Source organism: Nestor notabilis, unplaced genomic scaffold (assembly GCF_000696875.1).
Source record: "Nestor notabilis isolate BGI_N333 unplaced genomic scaffold, ASM69687v1 scaffold14919, whole genome shotgun sequence".
In the NCBI taxonomy this organism is placed as follows: domain Eukaryota; kingdom Metazoa; phylum Chordata; class Aves; order Psittaciformes; family Psittacidae; genus Nestor; species Nestor notabilis.
Genome location: NW_009945154.1, coordinates 26,958 through 48,164, shown reverse-complemented (window position 1 = coordinate 48,164; position 21,207 = coordinate 26,958). Strand labels below are relative to the sequence as shown.

The 21,207-nt window shown below is 37.1% G+C and overlaps 1 protein-coding gene across 1 annotated transcript in view; it reads left to right on the top strand.

The window, feature by feature from the left end:
• Positions 1 to 3,317: 3,317 nt before the first annotated feature.
• The window catches only part of LOC104412132 (disks large homolog 1), a gene marked incomplete at its 5' end in the record, with an annotated part of 44,841 nt that continues 26,951 nt past the window's right edge, over positions 3,318 to 21,207 (top strand). Inside the window, 4 exons of the mRNA XM_010022749.1 lie at positions 3,318 to 3,444; positions 5,482 to 5,638; positions 6,797 to 6,899; positions 17,995 to 18,109. Of these exons, the coding sequence (XP_010021051.1) occupies positions 3,318 to 3,444; positions 5,482 to 5,638; positions 6,797 to 6,899; positions 17,995 to 18,109 (502 nt within the window). The remainder of the gene's footprint in view (positions 3,445 to 5,481; positions 5,639 to 6,796; positions 6,900 to 17,994; positions 18,110 to 21,207) is intronic.

The following is a 21,207-nucleotide window of genomic DNA, read 5'->3' as shown; positions in this document are numbered from 1 at the left end:
AACCCAAGCCATTCTATGATTCTATGAAATACACTGTTGTGTTAAAATACATACATATTTTTTAATTGAAAAGTAAGTATTGCCATATGATTTGGTAATCATTGTGAAAATCTGTAGCCAAAACTCCTGTGAGGCTAAAAATTTAGTAAGCTACATATCGTGCTGGGGCAGACAGAAAGAATTAAATAGTGGTATCTATATTCTTTGAATCCATGCAGGGAGCAGGAGAATGAAGATGCAATGTACATGTGTTACAGGTGTTTTTAAAAAATGGTTTTAGGAATCATCTGTCTTGAACAACTCCTAGTTTTTAGGGAATTCTCAAGTATTAATGCTTCTGTTGATCATTTGGTTTTAGCAAAAGGAGTGCTAAAACTGCTAAAAAGGCTGCAGAGGTTCCAGAGAAGGACCACAATGATGATCCAAGGACTGGGAAGCCTGTCCTATGAGGAGGGGCTGAGAGAACTGGGTTTGTTCAGGCTTGAGAGACGAAGGCTCAGGGGAGACCGTATCACCATGTTTTGGTAAAAGGTGGCTACAAAAAAGATGGAGACTCCCTTTTTACAAGGAGTCATATGGAAAAGAGGAGAGGGAATGGGCACAAGTTACTACTGGGAACATTCTGACTGGACACAGGAGGAAAAATTTTCACAATGAGAACAATCGATCTGTTGGAATAATCTCCCCAGGGAAGTGATGGATTCCCTGACACTGGACACTTTTAAGATTTGGCTGACAGTTTGTTGGGACAACTAGTCTAGATCATACTTTGCATAGAAAGGTTGGACCAGATGATCCTTGAGACCTCTTCCAACCTGGTATTCTGTGATTCTGTGAATCATTGTTCTTTGCTGTAGACCTCATGAAGCTGACTTGAGGAAGCTTCCTTTTGTCTGTGTTGTAGAAAGGGACAGGCCACCTCTTGCAGTCAGATTTTATTTTTTTTTTTTTATTCCATTTTTCAGCACTTTAAAAAAAAATTAGTTATTTTTTTTCCCCAGCAAAATTGAATTTTGCTGAAACCACTTGTGAATTCAGAGTTGCAATTTCCCAAAGCTCTGCACAGTCCCAGACCAGAGCACGCAACTCACTGAGGGCTTGTGTATCTGAATAGAACACTTAATTACTTTATCATCTAGCGCTTTTAAACTACCTAAGCTGTTAATAGAGGATTTTAGTGCTTGATGAAACGGAGTCTAGAAGTCTAGAAAGCTGAAGGAACTCGAATACTGTGACAAGCTTTAAAGAATAAGAAGCCAACTGGCTGATCAGATATGATACCAGGTATTATATGTTAGGCATTAAGGTACTGTAGGTGATTCCCTGTCTGGCTCTGTACCTCTTGCATTAGACTGTTGCTTAAGGGTAAGATAGTGTTGATGTGATACTCCATGTATGGAATTTACTGCACACAGATTTACAGTTCTGGTGTTTCCAAAATAAGAAGGACATGGAGCAAGTCCAGAGGAGGACCACGAGGAGGATGAGGGGGCTGGAGCAGCTTCTGTATGAAGACAGGCTGAGAAAGTTGGGGCTGTTCAGCCTGGAGAAGAGAAGGCTGCGTGGAGACCTCATAGCAGCCTTCCAATATCTGAAGGGGGCCTACAAGGATGCTGGGGAGGGACTCTTCATCAGGGACTGTAGTGGTAGGACAAGGGATAATGGCTTCAAATTTAAACAAGGGAAGTTCAGATTAGATATAATGAAGAAGTTTTTCACAGTGAGGGTGGTGAGGCACTGGAACAGGTTGCCAGAAAAAGTGGTGAATGCTTCATCCCTCGCAGTGTTCAAGGCCAGGCTGGACAGGGCCTTGAGCAACCTGGTCGAGTGGGAGGTGTCCCTGGTCATGGCAGGGGGTTTGGAACTAGATGATCTTTAATGTCCTTTCCAACCCAAACCATTCCATGATTCCATGATTTACTAGAAATCTAGAATAATACAGGATCAATCCAGTGCAGATTGGATGGTTTGAAAGCTTGCTATTTAGCAAATCTATCATATAAAAATACTCTTGATGGAAAGTGTATATGATCCAGGTGTTCTGTCAGGGATCTAAAAAGAAAAACAAAGGAAAATACACATTGCCTTTGCAATCCATGTCATGTCTGTTCAGTTAAAATGCTTTGGGTTTAGTGTAAATCCTCAAAGATCCAGTGCCGTATCAGATACAGCAAGTGAATAAGAGAAAAGAGATTGTGGCAACTTTAATTATGTTCAATCTGTGAAGCGTCCCCACCCTCCATGCTTAAGCTGCATACCTTGAAGCACCTACACCAGGAAAAAGGTTTTTCAATGGTAGAATATCCTGTGTAATAGGAGACAGTGGGTATGACTAAGCCTGGGAAATGGACACTTAAAAGTGATGCATTCAACTTGAAAATATAATGCACCCTCTTAATTATTTATTAGAACAACTGTCCTGGAATTGTAGAATATTTTCCATCAATTGAAATTGTTAAGGTGTTATAACTTTCTAGTATGTGTCATGTGGTTCAAATAAACATACGACTTCATGCACTAGATTTGTCCCCTCTTGTGCAAGAGGTTAGACTAAATCCTTTTAATACTCCTTTCTTGTTTTAATCAATGAACCTGTAAATAATGCAAGTGACCCTTGCAGTACAGTTGAAATTTTTTGCACTAGGCAGTTTATTCCTCTCGGTAAATTGATGCCTCTCACCTTGAGGAGTAGGAGGTGGAATAATCCTGCCTTGGTTTCTTGATGTGTGCTGTTGGCTGAGCACATACTAGCATCACTGTCAGCACCTGTACTATTAAAAATGGTTTTGTTTAGTGTCTGAGAAACATAACATCCCTCACTATTCAGATCTGTTAATCAGAATGGCCTAGAGAATTATGGAGATGCCAGTATGCTCCACATCAAGGAATGCAGTATGGAGACAGCTTGACAATTTGAAGGAAGTATAACGTTAAAATGTTGGGTTTTTTCACTGGTGCTACGACATAGTTGTTTTAGGAAACTGAAAATCTTAATTGACTTCAGTCAAGTTAAAGGCAACTTTAAAAACAGATAAATCTCCAGCCTGTCCTCAAGGGCTCCAGCTGTCCAGTGTCTGATCCTAAAAAAGTTTTTTTTGAGACGTAGACTGAAAAATTTCTTTACTGACTCAGGGTGAGGAGACCTGGAAATATGTAGATGTGAGACATTATTTTACAACTATATTTATGTTGTGTTATTTGGACTGTTATATTTTGGTTTGAGGAGAGGTCAGTCCTTATAATACCTTGTTTCAATTCCTCCAGCTCTTTTTCCTCATTGTTTTAACGCTTACTTTATTTTATACCCCTCTTGGAAGCTTATTCTCAGCCAGTGGATAACCATATCACTCCATCTGCCTACCTGGGACAGTCTCTGCCCCCAGCATCACCAGGGCGATATTCACCAGTTCCCAAGGGAATGCTTGGAGATGATGAGATTACCAGGTAATGAATAAACAAAGTTACATGTCAAATTAATTTACTTTGGAAACTTGTAAGACCTGTTGGTTGGCAAAATACTTATGAATATTATATTTCAAGAAATAAGTGTTAGTTTCTTAACACTTGTAAATGTTCTTGTAAGGAGAAAACTAGATATATTTTTCTGTGTATATGCATACACATGATTTATCGATCTAGGAATAATATTAATATCAGAATGCTCTACCAAAGTGCTCTGTGAGTTGACCGAGGTTTTCAGGATGGTAGTATGAGCAGACTAGAGGTTATTTCTTATTTTAAAGCCAGCAATGGTTTTTTTCTCTTGTACCCCCACCCCCAGTTGTTTGGATGGATTACTAAATCCAGAAAGGCTAGAGAGATTTTAATCTTTTCCCATTAACAGACCCATTCATTCCTTCACTGATTTAGTAGATTTCATTAATCCTTTGTTCATCATCCCTGATAAAGAAAAGTTCTTCTGTTACCCGTCTGTTCTGCAAGTATAGGATGCTACACTGCATTTTCAGTATGTTGTTACCGAATTCTGTGTCACACTGTCATCTGATATGGATAATGTCACATGATTTCTGAGGCAGGCTCTACCCAGGATTGAAACCTAAGTGTATGAGCTGGAGAATGAATTTTAGTATATTGGAAGGCAGGATATGTCTGTAGTTATTTTTAGGATTAGGTGGACATATAAACCAAGGTGATTCTGTCCTGCTGACAGCATTGCTGAACTTAGGTTTTATAGCTTTTGCTTTAACTTACTGTAAGAGGAAACGCAAGAGCTATTCAGAGAAGGCTTTAGGTGATTTTCTTTAAGTTGCCCTTCCCACTTCCACCCCCTCCATCCTCAAGAGGGTTAAAAATTTTGAGTAATATTTTAAAAGATACAGCATATTTATGTTCTCCAGCTGCAGCATTTTTATGAATGTGTTAGTGTGATCCAGAGAAATATACATAAGTTTTCAGTGTTGTTTATAAGAATTTGACACTAAGTTGATTTAAGAGGTAGTGCATAAATGGAGTGATTTTTAAAGATCGGGTTAGGTGATTCTTGGTTTGGAAAAACGCAGCTACTAATTTATCCTATAAATTAATAATTAATGTCTCCAAATACTTAAGAATGTCCATGAATTGTTCTTTAGTGCTCTCTAGTGATTTTTCAAATGCAGTGCACAGTTACTCTGCCTTATTATTATTATTATCTGTTTCTGAAATCATTTATGCTTTTCTTATATTGGGTCAAATAGCAGATTAGTAGATTTTTGGAAGGAGTGTTTCTGCATTAGAAGTTGACTGGCCTTATCTTAACTGAAGAAATCAGTATTTCTTCTTTTCTCTCCTCATCCTAGTCAGAAGGGGATCCTATAAAAAGAATGCTACACTTTGGTTTAGATTTAACTTTCAGTTGCAGTTTCTGCAAATAAATTGCAAATGTATTTCAGAATGCCATAAATTCTGATTTACTTTTTTTTAAATCATCCCTGCCCCCGCCCCCCCCAAGGGCTTATGCATACTTCTTGAATTGTTCTTTGCTATTTATTGCTTGACCAGCTGGACTCAAATTAAAGCAGTAAAGACATATTTCATTATTGGTGTTTCTGTTAGAATTTCTTCTTTGAGTTACAGGAAAGGGAAAATAGTATTTTGTTGCATGCTATTACCATTAGAGGAAGACTGTGAGATATTTGTGACTGTGAGCTATGATTGTAACATAATAGGAATTTAGACTACATACATAGTTATGGGTTGTTCAGTTCACATAACAACAGGGAAGGGGTTTGTGTTGTGTCTGGAAACAGAATTGAAAGCAGACAAGTAATAGAACCTATTATTTGAAAGTCTAAGCTTTGGCGGGCAGGACTGGGAAAGGCGGGGATGGACACATGACATGGTTGCCTTAAGAAATAATACCTAATTTGATACCTAAATTTTCAAAACTACTTCTCTCAAAAAACTTATCTTTTCTAATTGTTTATTTTACTTTTATTCATGCCTAATGACCAAGTTTTCATATTCCTTTCTTTCATTCAGGGAGCCTAGAAAGGTTGTCCTGCATCGAGGATCAACAGGTCTTGGTTTCAACATTGTTGGAGGAGAAGACGGAGAAGGAATTTTCATCTCTTTCATCCTTGCAGGAGGGCCAGCTGACCTGAGTGGAGAGCTTAGGAAAGGAGATCGTATCATTTCTGTAGGATTCCTTACTTCTTTTATTTAAACAACAAAAGTTTTCCCCTCCCTGGTTATTAATGCCATTTAATTATTTATATTCAAAGAATACCATTAACTGAGCTAAATTTGAGACAGTGGAACAGAGCCAATGTACTTCTAAAGTATCTGAGGACTTTAGACTGCCTCAGTTTCACATCCGTAACCTGATTAAAATAGCATTTTTGTAGATACTCAGTGATGCTATTCAGTGAAGACATTAACGTATCTTGGTCTGGCAGCTGAGGGAAGGGTGCGTGTGTCGAAATAATGTAGGCTTCAGAAATAAGCCTTCTACTGAGATGGAGACACTTTGCAGTAGCGTCTAAAATTGGGTGCTTTACTTCTTGGAGTAACTGCCAAACTTCCCGTTAGTCTTAAGTAGATCCATCTCATACCTGCCTAAGGGCTTTTTCTGTATTAATACTGAAGTTTGTAAAGATTTTGCCTGTGTTTGTGAAATTACTTAATATGTGGAGAATAATTTCTCTGGACAACTGCATTGTAATTTCGTAGTTATTTAGGAGGATTTTTTTCCTCTTAAATTTTGGCTCAGCTGTTACTAAAATGTTGATATTAAAGTGCATCTTTATTTTAGTTTGAACTATGAAAAATGCTTTTGGTCTAAAGTGTGACACACATTTCTGCTTCAGTTTTTTCTGACATTGTTTTTAAATGTGCTGCATTGAAAACAAGGCTAAACTTCCCCACCGTGGAGGGTGTGGCCCGTCACTGGATGTTAAGCACAAGTCTGTAGGCATACTTTTTGGCTAAGGAGATTACCGAAGCCCTATTGTTCATCTCACATTTCTGCCATCACGAAAAGTAACATTTGCTGCGTCTCCTTTAAAAGAAAGAGAATGGTCTTAAACAAGAAGAAAATTGACCTAGCAAATACAAACGCATTGTTATATACTATGACAGTTACAGTATTTCTTAACAGAAGGGTATAGGTGAGAGCATATTTATTGACTTTGCATTTCAGTAAGGATCAGTAATATTGGAAGCAGGGAAAACTTGCATGACATGAAACTAGTTTGCATCCAGGTTTGGTTTTGGTTTTTGGTTTGTTTTTTTTTTTTTTCAATGAGTCTGTTCTGTGATGATAAACAGAGCTTGAGCTTTTTTGTGTTACTTGTAGGTAAATGGAGTAGATCTAAAAGCAGCAACACATGAACAGGCAGCAGCAGCCCTGAAGAATGCAGGCCAAGCAGTAACTATTGTAGCTCAGTACCGTCCAGAAGGTAAGTGTGGTCTTATGTTCAAGTTCACTTCTGCAATTTGAAACTCGAAAGATAATCTATCTAAAAGATAAACTGTCCTCTCACCCTAGCTAAAGCCTCTTTTGAGGAAAGGAGAAACAAATAATGCAAGAGATGGACACATACTTGTTAGCATAATTGCAGGCAACCAGATAGGAACATGTGCAAGTGTTAGTGCAACAGGATGATACATTTGTTGCTCTAATCATGTTCAGAATTTTGATTTCTTCAATAAATGTTAGCACTGTCATAACGTGAAAGTTAGGCCAGTAAATCCAGAATTTAGTAGGAACACCACGTTGTTACTTTTGTATTTCACAATTGCCTTCACTCTTTAATATGGTGGTTTCATTTTCCTTAGTGATAGAAGGGTAAAAGACTAACTCCTTCTCTGTTGAGTTGAATTAGATGACCTAAGAAGACCATCAGGTTTTCATTCATCTGTTTAATACTGAGCTCGTATTTCTGTTTATCCAGCAATTTCTTCTGGTCCAGATTAGACTGCAGCTGATACTGATTAACCATACTTGTGTGTTCTGCAGAAGCTAAGTAATACTACATCATCACAATACACATTTGTTCTCTGGTGTATATTTCAAATGCCTTTGTCTATTCGAGGCTTTAAAAATTCAATAGTCTGAAACCATATACTCACCTTGAGTCTGTAAACCTATAAATTATTGTTTATATATATAATAAGACATTTTTGATGTCTTATTATGAACTGTGATGATCAACAGCTTCACTGATTTTTGCTAAAATGAATGGCCCATCACTAAATCTTTCTTGCAATGATGTGTCTGCTTACACCTTTCATTTAAAAGTACTGGCAAGGAGTAGGTGTAAGTGTTTATCAGGATTGGACACTGAGCAGGTCTGTTGCCTTCATCTGCAACTGTTAGGTAGCTGACTGCAGCACACTTCATTCTTTATTTCTTCTCATCTGTTTCTTCTGTCCTGCCTTCCTCAAGTCTTTGATGGTTTCTGTTCTTTCTGCATTGGAAATAACAGCTTTCTTTGTTACCACTTGTCCAAGTAGATAACTTCTTTTCTTAAAACATGTATTGAGGTGCTTGACTTACTGATGAGATTTTGAGTCATTGCACAGAGTTTTGCCCAGAGCAACATACGCTGCCTCTTAGCAATTTCTCAATGACTGTCATTTATAGACTTCAAACCTAGAGCTGTACTCATCCCTTCATGATTACTGAAGCATTCAGAACAAGACTGTATGCATTTGAGCTGTATTGGGAATGCAGTTCTCAATGAATTATAGGGCCCATTTGAGAGGAGGCATGAGGGAGATGTTACTTGAACTATCCTAGATTATGGGCAGACATCTGACATGTTAAAGAAAGGATTTTTTTTTTTTTTTTTTTTTTTTTTTTTTTTTTTTTTTTTAGATGCTTGGTCTGCATGACTGTCTGAAATAGTGCTTCAAATCTCCATTCACAGATGTTGAAAGCATGTTACGGCTTACTCTACCCTTTAGAAGTATGCTGTGAAGCAAAAGTGTAACTAGAAGATGGAGACTCATTCTAGTTTGGAGGCAAATTATGAATTGACACATGGCCAACCTGCCTCAGAGAGCTCTAGTTACTGATACCTGACTTTGAGATCTCTGCTAGCCTTCTTCTTACTCCGTGTGAAAAGAAGATGAATGGAACTCCAGCTTCAACCTTCTTTTAAGACAACAAGAAAGCTGGAGAGGGACTTTTTACAAAGGCATGTAGGGATAGGACAAGGGGAATGCCTTTAAACAGAAAAAGGGGAGATTTAGGTTAGATATCAGGAAGAAGTTCTTCATCGTGAAGGTGGTAAGGCATTGGAACAGGTTGCCCAGGAAAGTTGTGGATGCCCCATCTCAGGAAGTGTTCAAGGCCGGGTTGGACAGGGCTTTGAGCAATCTGGTCTAGTGGAAGGTGTCCTGGTCTGTGGCAGAGGGGTTGGAACGGGATTATCTTTAAGGTTCCTTCCAACCCAAACCATTCTGTGATTCTGTGTGCTTGAGTGTACTTCTTAGAAGTGCACATGCTTTCTGATCATCTTCATATTTTCTAAATTATAGGTGCATGTGGTCTTTTTTTCCTCTCACTTGAATCATTTAAATTGGGAAATTGTACACACACACATATATATAAAATTATCTCCACTTTCTGTTTATAGTGTTCAAAAAAACATAAGTATTAAAATGAAGAGTTCATAACATCATTGTTCATCATTGGTGTTTCACAAGTGTCTCTGTAAAGGTAAATAGCATCAGTTACAACTGCTTGTATTGTGCATACAATATTTTATTTATATTTATAAATCCATCAGGATTTTGTAACAGATGCTGACAGCTAGGACAGACCAAGGAGATTCTAGACATCCATCAGAGTACATTATAACCATGTAAATAGATTCAGTATGATAGGAGCATTTGGAAGACACTTGGGACCAACTCACTTCACTCCCTCTGATTGTATATGATGGTTTGTATGTTCATGGATGTGGTGGGGAATGCTAATTTATGTTTTCATATCCCACCACATTAGCTCTGTCAGAAATTACTCATTTGTCTTTCTCCTCAGATTTTGTGGAAAAGAGGATTTTTGCAAGCAGTTCTTGCATAGAAAAGTCTGAGTAGGCTGTAGAAAAGTTAATCTTGGCAAAACTGTCATTATGGAAAGGGTTGAATTTTCCATATCTATCTCTTAAAACCCATAGTTTATGAAGCACTAGTTACTGGATTTGGGATAAGCTAATATGGCTGAATGATACTGCTTTTATTATATCCCAGCTCAAATTACATAACTGCTGACTTTTTCCCTTAAGCCTCAAAAATGTTCCTTAGTTTCAGAACTGGGTGAAAACAGACGTAATCTCATTTCTAAAAATACCCATCTGGGCATTCATTTAGTTTCCAACAGTGTTCAGTAAATTTGAGAGATGTCCTACAAAATTTTCCTACTGTACTGAATCAAATTACAGCAACTTACCAGTACCCTTTCGAATAGCTAAAAGCCAACTAGGGAATGTGAAGGTATTCTCCTGTTTACAGAAGTGACTCATGCATCAGGTATCATTTTGGTACAGTGGTACCACAACTGTAGTCAACTGTGACTGCGCTTTCTCCGTGTAGAGTCCGTGCTTTATCTTGTAGCTTACCTAGGAAGTACTTTATAAACTGTTCAGTCACCAATTGGGTTGTACTTTTACATCCTTTTATATTACATACACGTACACGTGTGTGTATACAAAGTCTCCCTAGTTGCACAGACCAGTGGGTTTGAACCTGCTGGGGCTGGATGCTGCAGAAGAGGGTTCTGTGGTATGTGAAGAGCAGAAGTTTGGGAAGCAGGAATTATTCTGTAGAAGTGTAGTGGGGAAGGCGGGATGTTTTTCTCATTTTCTTCTTCATTTGGAAGCTTTTCCTTATTCCCCCACTTGTACTACAAATTTCTATATCCTTTCAAGACAACATCTATTAATAAAACCAGATTTTGCTTTACTATGAGTTCCACTGGAAATGAAGTACCATGACCTGCAGCAGTTTTATAGAAAGTAATGTTGCTTTAGTACACAAAAGTATTTTGATGAGCCATATTCATTTGTAGAATTTTCTGACCCATTTCATTTTCTGGTTGCATAGACGCCTCAGTGCCATGCTGCTGTCTTCCTTTGAATTTTCTACAGGTGTAGAGTAGCAAGGAAAATTTGTGTATGAGTGTGGAAGAATGAGAGGAAGCTCTAGGCAATTTGGATATATGTGCATCTCCTGGGAGTGGGGATTTGGAGATGGTTAGAATTATGATCTTGCTACACAGCAGAGTTAGAGGAACGTGGGGAGTTATCAGTGCTTGAAGAGACTGTAGTGACGAGAGAAGCAGCAAGGGGGAAGTACAGGACTATAGAGAGGTGTACAGCACTTACGAGGGCCCTCCATTTCACATTGACATTTCCATTGCTATGTGAACTCAGGTTATCTGAAACATTCTTCTGTGTTTTGAGGATGACATAGTAAGATTGTTACCTCAAAATTCAGCATTTCTTGGAAGTTAGGTCTTGCTGTTCTGAAAAGGTATGTGGTGTCAGTAGGTTGCATAACTGTATTATAGCTTGAGTGCATTTAGGAGTTTAAAAATAAGAAAAATAGCCAAATAAATACATTATAAATACAAAAACATACTGGGTTGAGTTTGGATAGAAAATAATTTTGTGGATTGAACATTTTTTTCCCCTGTACTTATATTCTACAAGATCAGAACGGTGCAATTGATGTGTTTGTAATTGCAGTTAATGTTATAATTAATTGTGACACCTGCTTTTGGAGGGGCTTGAAAAATTAAGCGGACAGTGTGTAATGGCATCAGCAGCCATTCGCTGGTCACCAGACCCTTCCCCTAAAGCAGGGGCAAAATTCAGAAATGGGTAGCAGCACTCTTTTTCTCAAGGACCCACTCGGTATATGAAAAATAAAATAATAATTTTAACTAGTGCAGCAGTCTCTTTTCCTGTGAGTTGTCAGCTGCCTGTTATTTAGAGTGTAGAATCTGCATTGATATTCTCTTTGTCATTTAGCTTAAATCCATCTCTATGTATCCATTTCATTTCTAAAAGATTAGCAAAACCATTAAGTGATGAGATTAGCTCCAAGTTCTTAGGTGATTGGGTGGATCAGTGTGAATCTCTCCAAGAGAAGATTTCAAGGTATTTTTGGTAAAACTTCTGTTTCTGAACTTGCATTGTTCATATAGGTAGTTAACACACATTTTTCTTTCAGTTTTAATAAAGGAAATAAGGGTTTTCTGTTGCAAAATGTATTCAAGATTTATAGGTGAATCAAAACTACTCATACGTTGTTAGCCAGATTTTTTTAGGTGGATTTTCACATATTTTTTGTTTTGAAGAAATGTATCCATCTACTGAAAATAAGATCCAAGTATGACAACTTTGAATATTTTTTTTTTCTCCCTTGTCTTTAAAACAAGCATGTCAAAGGGGAAAAAGAAAAAAACCCAACACTTTGTTAGAGCTTATCTTTCAGTTGGCCAATATTTGGCCAATTTTTCTGTTTCTGACACTTCATCTATGCACTGTTTTCTAGTGGAATTTAAGGCAGAATGACTAAGCCCTGGGAAATAGTATTACTTTCATATCTATAAGCTAAGATTATTTTCTGAGCATTTGTCTTGAAATACATTGTAAATCTTCTATTTGTAGAAGTCCAGCTGGGGCAGCACAAAGCCAGTAATGCTTTTGCAAGACTTGGTTTTCAGTATTTGCTTTGTATCAAGAGGATAGCTGAAAAACAAAAGTGGTTTAAAAGATAAATATATCCCAATTTCATAAAATAAAAATCTGTAAAAAAAAAAAAAAAATTATCCTGCTTTGGGATATGTGATCTTTAGTCTTCCAAACCTTTGTTTCTGCGTGTTTGTACCTGGTTCTACTCATTTGCAGGTAATCCAGATTAGTCAGTTGAAATACCTTTAAAATCAGGCCCATTAAGATTAGAAGAAGGTTCTGCTATATATATAGTCCTGATAGATGCTATAAGGCGGCTTATACATGTTTTAATCCTTTAAAACCTCGCTTCAGCTCTCTAACATAATGAATAAAATTCTTTCTTTGAGTAGTGCAGCCTTTTACAAGCTGTGAATTTGTGGTAAACTTTAAACAATATTTTTGGTGAATTCACTTCAGCAGTGACTGGACCCAGTCTCTTTCTGAGTTTTACAGGCTCTATGGGAGGTGTTCTTAACTAAATACAAATGCAATTTTTCTAATCTGTTTTGAAATACCATTGGCCTAGTCTTTCAAGTAATTAGTGAGGTACAAGCTCATTACACATTAAGAGTGCATGAAAGCCACCAGTAGCATGTGGAATACATTGTGGTCTCTCTCAGGTCTTGTTAATAAAAAATGACAGGCATTGAAGCAAAATATCTCCTCAAAAATAATTTATGATGTTCTTATTGTGGTCCACACATTTTAATAGGTAGCCTCTTTGCTAGTCTTTGAGTGGTAGTACTAAATATGCTGTACTCCATAGCCTGTTCTGCTAACCGATATTCATAGTACAGTCTGTAACAAGGAAAGGTGTGCAAAACACAAATGGTACTTACGGATTCATCAAATACTGGGTAGTGGTACGTGATTAGACTCATAAATACAACTTCAGTCTTCTACATGCTGTAGTAGTCTTTCCTCAGAAGCTTAGAACTGAAAACCAGTAATAATACATGATCAGTGTGGTGGTGGCCATCCTAATTCGCTATCAGGCTCTGTTTCTTACTTTGTTGGCACCATGAAAAGGAAAATTGAATATCCTGAGAGTGGAGAAAAGACTATAAATCAGTAGTTAGATAAAACTGTCATCATAGGAGTCCTGCTTTGACAGATCCAGTGGGCTCTGCTAAAGAAGGGCTTTCCACAGACAGATGGGAAGAGGGAAGCAAGGGGCATAGTTTTTTAATTAAAGTGAACTTTTTCAGCTCTTCAATATATGTAAGATTCTCTACTTCTTAGTGCTGTGCGGCCATCTGCTCCCTGTACACACATCAATGCTTCCTTGAGTTGCTTTTCCTTCTGTGCTGTTAGCTGAATTTTCCATTCCTTCTCGTAGTCTTCTGTTCTTTTACCCCATTTGCTAGAATGTGTGTTCCAGACCAAATTAGTTTTCATTGCAACCTCTTTTTCTCTTCCCCTGCCTGTACAGACTATTCACCATGTAGCTTTGAGTATCACTGTCCCCTTGTTACCCACTAGATAGGCAGTTCAGCAATGTTTCACTGATCAAATGCTTTCTCTGGAGGTCTGATTTCTGTTAAACATTGACACTGAAAGCATTGCAGTTTTCTAGGTAAAATCACTGTAGGACCTCAGGAGCAGAGTAATCTTCAAGGATTTCCTAATTCCCACCCCACACACCCACCCCTTGTTTTTTTTCCCCGTGCAATACGTGCAGACATGAAATTGAGCAAATTTAATCTAGTTTTGTGCCATCTGCTTATTCAGTATAATTCTAAAGTTTAAACTTGATCCCAGATGTATCCATCCAATGTTCTTAACTGATAATATGTAAACCTAAGTGGGCTTTTTTTTAATCTTTGGTGGTGGTGGTGGGGCACTGTTGGGTAAGTGCCATGAATTGAAGCAGCAGATGCTTGTGCTTCCTCAAGCTCTGTGTTGTGATAGCAAGTACCACTCTCTCCCTGCTTCTAAACTTACTGGAAACTTTGAGAAAATTCTAGCCAAGAAGAAAGGCTGTTATTCTTATGTTATTACTTCACTGCATTTCATGTTAGTCTTACTGCATATTACCCTTTATTTGGTGTATAGCATTAGCAGCTTTTCTAAAATTCAGAACATTAGAAGAGATCCTGAGTTAGGTACCATTCACTGCTGTTGCATATACATCAGGTTTCAGATCCTGGTGAAATTGTTATGTGAAAGGATTGAGGGTTGGATTGTGTGGTTCAGTTTTGTTTTTAATTTCATGGGGTGTATGGGGGGGGGATGTTTCTTGTGCCACCGTTGTTTTTATTACAAGATTATTTCAGAATCTCAGTGTTTTGATGGCTGTGGAAATTGGAGGCATATTTGTTACCAGCCTAGTCCATTTGGGTTAAAGTCAGTTTTGCTTTTTCATTTAAATAGCTTTTGTCCTTTGTTTGGTTAGCCTGATGACATTAGACCAGAGATCAATCATTTTCCTTCTCAGCTAAGCTCTTCATTAGCTCTTAGCAACTAACGAGTGCCCTTTTTATCTTGCTCACTGTGCGTGTTCCAGCTCCAAATTTCTGGAATGTTGAAGTGGAAAATAAAACTTCAAAGGAAGGTTTTATATTTATATGTGCATTGTATGGTTTTGTCACACCTAGCCATGTTGGGAGTTTATTGTGCTGTTCACTGTATTTTAGGGGGGGAAAATAAGGTCAATTTTGTCATACACAAATATATGTGATACTATGCATTCCCCATAAGAAAGAATGGAATTATAAAGAAAACCATTCTCCAGCATTTGGGAGAATGTTGTGGTGATAAGCTGAATGAAATAGGTGATTTAGGCATACAGTGGAATTCTGTAAACATTGAAAATATTGGAGGATATGAGAGTACATGAAGGGGAGGTACCACTCCGTGTTTGCCTAGTTCTCATCCCTAAGTCCCTAAATATTTGTTTTCCTGTCAGAGACAAGTGTTAAGCTAAGATCGTGCTTTTGTTTTTATCCAGTACTCCTGCTTTTATGTTATTTTAGCTAAGGGGGCTTCTTACAGAGTCCTCTGTGTCTGGTGTATCCATTTATATAAAGTCTTCCATTAGTGTAAATTTGATGCTACTTCTCTGCAATTTGTTGCTTTTTCTTCTCTCTTTTTTTTTTTTTTTTTTTTTTTTTTTTTTAGTAAGGCATTACTGCAGGGATTGATTAAAAACAGAGGTGTGTAGGTAGTTACAAATTTGCATTTTGGTTGAATTTCATTTGATACACACACATCTCAGGAGTCTGCAGTCTTGCTACCAGCTGTTGGCTGTTGATGGTCCCCTCTTACAGAGCATGTAAGAGGGAGCAGCTGTGGACAATCTTCTGACTGTTATCTTGCAACTACTTTTCTACGTTTCGTAAACTACCAGATGGCGTTAGTTTAATAAGAGATTGAAGGTGCTGAAGACAGTTGATCTTCAACTCTTCTGAATTACAGAGATAGAAATATAACCTCTCCTAGACAGATTAGCAGAGCTCAAAACCCCAAAATCCCAAGTGTTTTGCATCCCCAAACCCAGTGTTTGAGATTTCTATCCATCCTGTTCCTCCCAGAGCCTTCTGTGAGAGGAATATAACTCAAATTTTTAGCTTGCTGTACACCAGAGGATCTCACCAGATTCCATCTGCACAGAGTGTTTAAGCTTTTCCTAAGTATGACATCTCTTGGCACCCCTTCTTTTTGAACATAGAGCCTTCTCAACCCCAGCCCATTAGTTTCCTTTTTTGCTTTACTGGTATGGCAGCAGCCTCTATGTAGAAGTTATTCTCCTTCATACTCCTACAGATGTCCCTGTCACTCATTCAGTACTTGCTTTCCAGGAGTTGTGAAAAAGTAAATTACTCCAGGAGACTGCAAGACCAGCAACCCAAAGATGATGTATAGGATAGAGTTAAGTGAGAGTAAGGAATGACCTCCCCTGTTAACTCTCTTATGTACTGCATGCAACATAGGAGGGAATTGATTCAGTTGACGCATGATACTTTCTTAAGAGAAATTTGTAGTCTTTTCCAGTATCTGTTGCAAAGAACTGCAAATATTTTCAGTACTGAACAGGCTGTAGCACAAGAAAAAGCTTGGATTATCTGGTCTTTTCAATACTTAACTTTCCTTTCACACGGGGTGGGGGGGGGATCTCTCATGTCAGAAATCTCAACTACTATTCCTATAGTATGTTCGAATTTGAGAGCTTTAATCTTCCAAAACACCTAAGAAACAGGTGGAGGCTTAGAAGAGAATTTCTCAGGTATAATGAGTAAAATGAAGTAAAAAAAAAAAGCAGTAGCGCAGCAGGAGTATACTTCTCTCTTTGCATCCCGGTCCTTTCCCTAAAGGATATTGTTTTCTAAAAGCTGTCATTTTTCACATTCCTCTTAGGTTACCGTGCTGTCATCTTAAATTCTTTTGCTATTAGTGCTAGCACTGGTACTCGTGGAGATAGCTTTTCTTTCTCTTGTCAAACAACCTCATCAGTCTGATTCTGTGCCGGTAGATTATTTGATCTGGACTTTATTTGTTAAAAGGCACTCAGTGCTGTTTTTAAAACTAAGATACTGTCTTAAAAACTAGCAGCTTTTGGTTTTAAAGGACAAAACTCAAGGTTATTTAAGAGACTGTTCATATTGCCGTGTTCTGGACAGGGTTAATAATAGTTGCTATTCCTTGAGCATCAGATTTATTAGTAACCTTTTTTTTTTTTTTTTTTTACTTTGGTTAGTATGTGCTCACTGTCTGAGTTTGTGGGGAGAAAGTGCTACAGAATGTAATATGATAAATAATTTGTAGTATTTAGATAAGTGTTGAAGGAACCTTTAGTGATTTTTTTTTTTCCAAGTTTTTTTGCATTTTAAAGCCCTCTCTATCAGTCTTGCATTTCCTGTGTAAATTGATGCCGACAGGGAATGAGGGTGCAGCTAGGAAGAGCAAGAGTACCCAGTTCAGCAGCTGCTTGCTGCACACACCCTGGCTCTCCTAGTGTTGACTTGTTCTAATCTGGCATCACGTGGTCTCCTGGTGAAGGTGGTGGCTGCAGAATGTTTCCTTTAACTAGGAAGGTTTTACAAGTGGATCTGTTGATCCTGAAGTCCAAAGTATTCAACTGAAGGTAAAACTAACTTGTTTTGAGTTCATATTTTATGCTGACAGCATGTAAGTACCTCACTTCAGGAAATGTTTGTCCTGAAGAAGCTATTATTATTTTACTTGCCTGTCTTTGTAGCTAAAATCAAATGCATTTAGCTTAGTTGTAATGGTACACAGTGCTGTATAAGAACACAATCCGTTTTTCCAGGATTAACATTGTACATAATTCTTGAGAGGGAGTTAGAATCGCTAATGCTGTTTAGAAGTAGATTGAAATTCATGCCAGAATTCTGGATTTTTTTTGTCCTTTCCTCAGCTCCAGTGGAAACATATTATTCAGAAGGTGTTCTGCTTATTTCCCACCTTGTAGTGCTAAATTCTTTCTCTAATTCAAGCCCGGTAATTTTAGAGTACAGACACTTTTCATTCACATTTCTTTAAAATTTGAAGTATACAGTTCTTGATTATAAGTTTATTCATTTCACATGTATGTTTAGAAGTTTTGTTTTTGTCAGGTGTTAAAGTTTAGCAGTTATTTATTACTATAAAAATGATAATTATTGGTAGAAATTGTCGTCTTAAGTAGAAAAAAGTAGTTACTGTAGTCTACAGATTAAAACCGAAAGTTTGAAGTATAGTTTGATTGTTTATTTGCTTTGTCTAATCACAATTATTTCAAATTTTATCTTAGTTAATTTAATTGAAGTTCAGGGAAAATCAATTTCAGTGCCTTCTTTTCTTCCAGAATACAGTCGTTTTGAAGCTAAAATACATGATTTACGGGAACAGATGATGAACAGTAGCATTAGTTCAGGATCAGGATCTTTGCGAACCAGCCAGAAGAGATCCCTCTATGTCAGGTAATCATCTTTTTCACAATATTGCTAGCGTGGTTTTCTGCAGACTTTGTATTTCTGTATGTGCATTTTTAGACAATGATTTATTCATTATTGAACTTAACAAATGTATATTAATATGCAAAATGTATTAAAAATAAAGCTTATTTTAGATCAATTAATATAATGGTTAAAAAAAGAAGTAATAGCCACGAGAATTCTGTATGAGTGCTGTTACTTGCTTTTTGTCTTGCCTCAGAGATTGTAATCTTCCAGCAAAAACATTCTCCAAGTCAGTGTATGTGTGAAGTCTTAATAAATTGCTTAATTCAGTTCGTGGTTTTGTGACAATAGTCTTCCTTGTTCAGTTTTTGAGTTCAGATTTGTCTTCCTTTACTTAAGCTTTGACATACTTCCATGTTATTTCCTTTAGCTTTATTTCTATTTTCAGCTTGTATTAAGAAAACTTATTTCTAGATCTGATGGCATTTTGTTATAGAATATTTTCCATGGTAGCCAAGAGAGCAAATGCATCAAATCAAATGCACTGAATACTCTTACATTATTTATTCATATAGAATTAAACATAAAGAAGGTTAAAAGGAAGTTGAAATATAAAAGAGCATGAAGCAGTTAAGAAAATAGGTGGTTTCACTGGGAAATTGTGGCAAGGTGCATCTCATTAATGTGCCAGCTAACTCCTACATCAGTTATCATACACTGATACAGCATAATATTTCAAGTAAGGAGTGTAGGGGAAAGTGGTTGCATTTTTAAGAATAATGATTGAATTCCCCAAACCAGCTCATCCCTGGGTTGAACAAGGGCCAGCAGTAGCATCTTGGCAGGATGCAGACCATTTTAGTAGAGGAGATTAAACTTCATTAGTGCTGGTTCTCAGGTTAAACTTGGTTTAAAATGTTGTAGGACCTTGCTGGCATACCTGCTGAAATCCTAGGCTCAGGTGCTATTGATTTTTCCCATCCAAAGCAGATACTATTTTGTTTATGGTGCTATATCTTTTGAGCTATGGGATGGGAAGTAACTCTTGCCTGAGTCAAACCATCTATGCTCAGGAAAGTCTCGGTCCTTTACAGCCTATTTTTGAAGGCTTTGAAACAAATGTCCTCATACAGGACTTCTGTTTAGATTGACTATAACATATAGTTCTTAAGTTTTGACCTATTATTTTAATAGCATCTGGGGAGGGTGGTGTTTGTTTGTTTGTTTTTTTTTTTCTTTTTTCATTTGGTTGGGTTTCGGGTTTTTTTTGTACTTAAATATTTTTTGGGGTCAAAATTTAAAACTCGAAGGATAAATGCCTTAAGTACTAAGCATAAGTGCTTCATATCAGAGTTAACCATGTCTTAGAATTTCTACAGGTAGATGTACAAATGGATATTGTGATGAGATCTTCCTCCTTTCCATAATCCCAAGATTTATTGCTTTAGCCCTCATCATATAACTAAGCCTAAACAATTCTAAATGCTTTTCTTTTGCTTGGTTACCTATAGCCTGATTAGGTTCTAAACCACTTATGCTCATGTTTACACGTTGGTCTGGTATTTTAAGCCACTGGCAAGCATTTTGTGTTTATGTAGCTATTATTCCACTGGTGGAAGTTGTTGAGCTTTTCACTTTGCCAGCTGCTGCAGAAAATGCAGCCTTCCCAAGGTTGTTGGCAGAAAGGCTTTTAAGACTGGGTAATCAGCCTTATTAAAAGTCAGAACAAAAATCTAAAATGCAAAAATTCCTCAGGAAAAGTACTTTTCCACCCACATCTCCAAACGGAGGGTGCTGCTAGGGCTTTTGAGATCTACTCTTGTCATCACACCAAAAGATGCCAAAGATTGGTAGGCAAGTTGGTATGCACAAGATGGGTTCACATCTGTTCTGTCTGGTTTCTGATGTAATTTTGACCTCACTGAAGTAAGTTTTATGAATCTTTTCACATATTGCTAGATACTGACAGAACATGTTAGTTATCCAGCCTCTTCCTTCTTATATAAGTCACTCTGGTATGAGCATTCTGTACTCTTAATTGTACCAATTCAAAGCATATTTTAGTAACTGAAGTTATCTTTTTTTCTGTAATACTTGGTTTTAGATTTTCCTTAAAGGATTCCAGTTATATAATGTAATGCTGAACTGAATGGTAAATCCAACAGTAAAATGTTTGTAGGCATTCAACCACAATTGCAGAAAACCTATCAAATAAAACCACTCTAAAAATAATAGTCTCTGGTGATTCCTCAAAATTGTGGTAACAAAACAGCAAGTAATATCAGATACATCTTTGTGTCCCTGTAACTAAAACTTGATATCTTTATGAATAATGTTTTGGGGGTGTTATATAATATTAAACAAAAGGTTATTGTGTTTGCCTGAAAAATACAATTTGAAGTAAAAATACAATTTGAAGTAAAAAATCTTTTGAAGAAGATTTTTGTTCTAAATTATATGTATATCAGTATATGGTGAGTAGCAATTTAACAAACACTCCTTGGAGGGAAATACAAATACAGCAATTCAGCAGCAGCAAACTCTTCATTTGTGCATGTAATACTTACCCCTCTTTTCGCTCTTCCCCCCTGACTAATTAAGAGGTACTGATTTAATGGCCTTCCCTTGTTTTTGCTTCATATTTCTTTTGATCTTTATGAGGAGAAAGATTCTCATACAATATATCGATTGCATCTGAATTACATCTATACGCTGTTCTCCTTCACCTGCAGATTCAAAAAGTGAACGTGAGAAGATGAGATACCTCAATGGTATCAAGCTTCTATGAAAATATGTTGATAGGGAGTAAACTTGTTCCATATTTCATCTCATCTTGCATGCCAAATCTCAGTCTGTGCAATGTGCATAGAATTCAAAATTGAAAATTACTTTTCCCTTTGTGCATTTTTCTGGCATGATACAGTTTAAATTCAAACAATGGTGCTGATTTCTGCTTGAGTCAGAGCAGAAAATGGTTATGTGTCAAAGTGGAATAAGCTTTACAGTTTTAAAATTATTATGAAATCCTAACTAAATCAATTGAAAAAATTAAGATCTGGCATTAACACTAGGCCTGAAAAGTGTACTTGCCTGCAGGAGGAGCTTAGTTGGGCATTCCT